This window comes from Lathyrus oleraceus, chromosome 7 (genome assembly GCF_024323335.1).
Source record: "Lathyrus oleraceus cultivar Zhongwan6 chromosome 7, CAAS_Psat_ZW6_1.0, whole genome shotgun sequence".
Lineage (NCBI taxonomy): Eukaryota > Viridiplantae > Streptophyta > Magnoliopsida > Fabales > Fabaceae > Lathyrus > Lathyrus oleraceus.
In genome coordinates, this window is record NC_066585.1 from 120370068 (window position 1) to 120376012 (window position 5945).

Genomic DNA, 5945 nt, shown 5'->3' on the forward strand with positions numbered 1-5945 from the left:
TTTTATTCTCTTATGTTATCTGATTTATAAAATTAATCTATTATTTTAAATTTAAATCGTTTTGATCTCTCATACTTTTGTATTTAAAATTAAAAATAAATTTTTTGAAAAATGTAATAAATCATCGTATATAAATCTAGTATAAAATTTTATAATTTAAAATATATGTTAAAAAAACGAAAATCTCATCAATTTCTATACAAAACATTATAAGGAATCAAATTTGTTTGAATTTAAAATAGATGATTAATTTTGTTAATCAAATAAAATTGGAAGATCAAAACTATAATTTAACTTAATTATTATTGGTCGAATGTCTTTTTTTTAAAATAATTTTATTTATTAAAAATAAATAAATAAAATATTGCAAATACGAATCTGAAAAAAAATATATAGTTTAATGGAACTTCAACATGCTTGTTTTTAATTATGATGAAGTCACCAATGAAATAGAGTCAAAAGGTCGCCAAACAAAACGGGTTATCGTCTTGTTAGTAGTTGTCCACACGACCACACGTGATGTGATCAAACACTTTTAAAATAATTTAAGGACACATTATTTTATTCATTAATCTTGCGTAGCTTTTATTTTTAACAAGTTGTGGCTTAATTAATTGTGCCAAGATAAATTGATTTTTAATTTATCCATTATCAATTTAATAATTAAATAAAATTATACTTATTTAAGTGATTGAACTCAAGTAATTAATAAATTTTAGAAATTAAAAAATATTTAAGATAAAAATAAGGATTTAATTGAACTACATTGACCGTGTAAATGAGTTTTACACCGTCAATTAATCCTAGACGTTGGATATTAAAATAAGTTTGACTTTTATTTTAAAAATCTATAAAATAATGTAAATGGGGATGGTGATGAATCGACACTGTAAATCTTTTTACACTGACAGTGCATACTAATTAATCCCTGAAAATAATACTTGTTTATTTTGTCAGAGGAGAAATATTATAGAATTTTTTAAAAATTATCAAATTTTTCAATTAAAATTCTAAAATAACCATTATTTGAAAATATTATAAAAAATATCCATTTTTTCAGAAACATGTAACACAGGTGTCAGGTGCATTGACGCATCCAATGAAAATATTATTCATTGGCACCACATGCATTGGCGCATTATGTCCATGACGTCACTAGGAGTGGCACATGCATGTGTAGGCACCACATGCAATGGAGCATGCATAGTTCACTATATGTATGCGCCAGTACATGTGGTCACTACTTCACCATTTCATCTATAAATACAACATCACCCTCCCATAAGGTTTTACACATTTTCTTACTGTCTCATTCCATTTTTCTTCATTCTCCTCCCATAATTGGACCAGACGATTTATTACTACTAAACAACTCTACTTTTGATTTAAAAAAAAATTCCAATTACATATCCTCTAATCATGTCAAATTCTTATACAATTTATCTGGAGGCTGTATCTTTATCTTGACCATCAGGTTAACCATGATGATGCTGCAGTTTGGACATCAAAAACATTAATCATCTGGTTCACTATTGTGGAGATGAACTAGAGTTACCGTGTGAAACTGTAATTCAACATGCAACAACAAATTCCAGAACCTCCGATGTGTTTGAGAGATTGACATCAACAAAGAATCGATGACCAATGGGATTATTTCGATTGGAGAGGCTTCGCAAAAGAGATGTGTCGTCATTGGAGAAATCGATGTCAATACATCTTAAACGAACCAAACCTACATGGTGCTAGACCAACTCGACATTATATGACATACTTTAGGTCGGTTACAACGTCACGGTTTGTGTCTGAGCCAAGGTATTTGATTGATTCACGCCAACGAACTTCGTCATCATACGCCCAAGAATAAATCCCCGCCCAAGAACAATGTCAGCCCACCCAAATCCAACGGACCTAGCTATTGGGGAGAAATGATGACAAATTTATCAAATACCGTTGGACCTTTCACCAGACCTTCACACCAGCCACCATTGCATCATGTCAGCACTCAGAGACCCCAAACACCTCAAGAAAATCATGGAAGACTTCGAAGGCAGGCTAATGCACCAACATGTGGAATAAGGGGGCGTTTTAATTGGGTGAGCCATTGATTTTCTTGTCAATTGTATGTATTTTAACTTTATATCATAATATTAATACCATGGTAGTGTAGATGTTGGTTTTTCTGTTTGGTGTTTAAACTCTAAAGGTTTCTTGTTGTAAGTTGTTTGGATTTGAGTACTCCTTGTATATTTTTAATTCCATTCATTTAGATTTTAAAAAAAATTAAAATCAAACAAATTGGAAGCATCCTAGTTCGACCAATAATTGAACAATCATTAGTAAGATTATTAGATTTTTTATTGAAAATTACTAGGTTTGAGACAAAAATAAACAAAGTGTTAACTAATCAGATATTTACATTGAAATTAAAGCAACATAAATTGACAAGGTTGAAGATTATAAAATCATGACAGAAGAAAATCAGCACACAAAGTCAATAGATCATGCCAAAAATAGAAGTTAACAAGCCGAATATGGAATACCACATACTCTAAATATAGGAATAGTTTTCACATTACCCACATGAATCCCTGAATGAGATAATATTTATACAAGTCGTGATTCTTAGTTCAATAGGATAGCTCCCTTTATAAATACACCAAGTTTAATATATCAATCAAGTTTATTTTACGTATTTAACGTTACCTTTTTTATTCATTATTTTAGGCTAATAGTTCAATACCCTTATACCTCATATTTGACACTATTTGGAGTAGTTATAATTTTGACACCTAAGGGACATATTACTTCCTCAACATATTCCTTGGAAAACAAAGGGAATCAAGATTTAAAGTTATTAGTCAATCCTCGACTAAAATTTTACAGTTTGACAATAGTTTTGGCAACCTAGTGGGACACTACAACAAAAAAACACTAAAAAGATGCATTAATTATGTTGAGACTACACTTGGTGTATACACCTATAATATGGAGAGAAAAATTGTAATATGGATCAACCATGATCATCAATTATAAGGACATCATGCTAACAACAATATGGATCAACCATGATCATCAACTATAAGGACATCATGCTAACAACAATTAAATGAACCTTCACAAACAACCCAAATTTCAACAACTACACATCTTCCAATTCCTTATATACATTATATTCCTTATGTTTTGGGTCGAGTTTTGAGTTTGAGACTAGATAAAAACAATTTCCCCAAGCCTATCTAACGTAGTCGAGGAGGAGCTTATGATTTTGCATCTTTCATGCTTGGTTCTTTAGGTCTTGGGGTTTTTAATTTCTACAGGTCCCTAATCGCCCCCTTTCTCTCGCCCTAAATTGTAATTTTTAGTTTCCAATTTTGAGTATCTAGCATGCTTTTCAATTGTAATTTGGGTTTCGGTCAAGCTTTAATTTGATCTAGGCTGTTAATTTTTAAAACTCTTAGCATCTTATAATTATAATTTTACAAAAGTAATGTAGGAAAATCTTCTACTACCTTCGTCCAAATTATAAATCATTTTGGATAAAAATTATCCCAAATTATAATCAATTTACAATTCAAATACAATATTAATGATTTTTTTTAATATATACCTAGGGGTGTTCATGTGTATGAGAGAACCCTCGAATCCATTCACTCAACCCAATTCAACCCTTATTTTTGCTCAATCCAATCATGTACGAGTTCAATCTGAACTAGCCCATTCAAACCCATTGATATTTAGTTTGGATAACGAGTTTGAAATTTTAAATCTACGAATCCGCAAATCCAACCCATTGATATGTCACACTATTTTTTTTTATAAATTATCTAGCATAATTCTTACAATCATATTTTTTTTTAATATAATTATAATTTTTATTAATTATAAAAGTCTAAGTGTAAATCAAATTTGAGAGATCAATTTTCTTTATTCAAAGAGAGAGATATTTTTACTCTTAAATTATATTTTATATGATTTATATATTTTTCTGACTTTATCGGAATCATAGAAGAGTTTTTATGTATTAAACGATAAATATTATTCAAATTAAATACTAAAATTTTATGATTTTTTAATTTTTTATAAAATAAATGCGTTAATTAAATTAATATTTTATTTAAAATTTGAAAATTATGTTTAGTGGATGACCCACGAACTCTCCTCAACTCAACTCATTGATGAGCGAATTGGTTTGATTCAAATTTGGTCTTATAAATACGGGTTCAACATTTAACCCAAAACAAAAACTATTCATCATGTCGGATATTGGATTTAATCAAATTACACCTAACTCAATCCAGCAACACCCATAAATATACCCTCTACTATTTATTACTCATCATCTTTCTAATTTATTTAATTTCTCTTTCTAGTGTAATTAATGAATGAAGGTATTAAAAATCATACATAATTTATTTTCTCATGTAAAATTTATTATATTTCTTAAAATAAATTATTATATTGAACTATCTTTATGCTAAAAAGAAGTTTGTTAAAAATTTATTTATTTTACGTGATCTATCTTTTTCATTTAAATTAATGATTTTTAATAAAATAGTGCTATTTTAAAATTTTAATTTAGAAAATAATAATTTGATTGTATTTTCTTTTTGAAAATGTATTGAATGACATATATAACATACAATAAATAATCTAGAAATGATTTTTTTGCGCACATATCTAATTAAGATTTAAAGTGTCAAAAACATGATAAGCATAGATAACAAGAAGTTGTGATTCATAAATAACAATATAATGAATTGAACACATAATAAAAAAATATATGATTTTCCACTTTATTTTTAAAAAAAAATGATAATTTGACTATATTTGAATGATCCTAAAAAACAAATGTAACAAAGTTAGCTATATACACGCCTTGAAAAAAAGAGTATCATATTCAAATTCAAAACGTGTGAAGTCAGTGTGAAAAGTTTGTTTTAATATTTGTTATTCGAGACTAACTCGTGGAGTAATATATATACTACTAATTGTCAACATTGTTTAGGTAACTAATAATTTCTGCTAACAACCACTTCACAAGCTTTTTCATTCTTCTGATTTTCCAAAGCCGCTGAACCTTTCATAACAGTATGACAAGTTTCAACCATGATTCTCTTTCATCAGAATCTGTTCTCATTCCTTCAAAGCTTCAAGCCAATCTATCAGGAAGAGAAATAACAGACTCAGAAGACAAAAACCTAGTACCAACACAAATGTTGTTACCTAGGAAAAAGAACAACATTAAAAAGGTTGTTAAGAAGAAAAGGGGAAGTAAGAGTTTATCAGAACTTGAATGTGAGGAACTAGAAGGGTTCATGGACCTGGGTTTTGTTTTCTCAGAGGAAGATAAAAATTCAGACTTGGTTTCAATTATTCCTGGATTACGAAGACTTGGGAAGAAATATGGAGAACAAGAAGAAGAAGATGTTTGTGATGAGTCTGTGATTCAAAGACCTTATCTTTCTGAAGCTTGGGAGGTTTATGAGAGAGAAAAAGAGAACTCTTTGATGAATTGGAAAGTTCCTGCTATGAAGAATGAAGTTGATATGAAAAATAGTCTCAGATTGTGGGCACATAATGTTGCTTCTATGGTTAGATTAGAATTGAGATGATGCACTTCACATAGTTCATGAATATCATTGGAATAGTTTGATTTTTTACTTTTAGGATAATGGCAACATTTTCTCAAATTATTTCTTTGTCAATCTTTTTCTGGAATTTCGGATTCCATTGTTATTTTAAATTTTAACTGAAAGTAATGAAATTTAATTCAGCAATTAAACCCTATTAAAGAGTAGTTTTTCAAAAAAGAGTGATTCAAGAGTACCTTTTATTTATATATATATATATATATATATATATATATATATATATATATATATATATATATATATATATATATATATATATATATATATATAGATAGATAGAATGAAGAAAATAAG

The 5945-nt window shown here is 28.3% G+C and overlaps 1 protein-coding gene across 1 annotated transcript; it reads left to right on the forward strand.

The window, feature by feature from the left end:
* Positions 1-5013: 5013 nt before the first annotated feature.
* On the forward strand, positions 5014-5702 carry LOC127105614 (uncharacterized). The gene has a single exon (XM_051042804.1). It carries the CDS (start codon positions 5091-5093, stop codon positions 5610-5612), a length of 522 nt encoding a protein of 173 aa, XP_050898761.1. The 5' UTR covers positions 5014-5090; the 3' UTR covers positions 5613-5702.
* The last annotated feature ends 243 nt before the right edge of the window (positions 5703-5945 follow it).

Excerpts from the sequence above, each read along its gene's own strand:
- LOC127105614 (XM_051042804.1), top strand. The coding sequence starts at position 5,091 with ATGACAAGTTTCAACCATGATTCTCTTTCATCAGAATCTGTTCTCATT.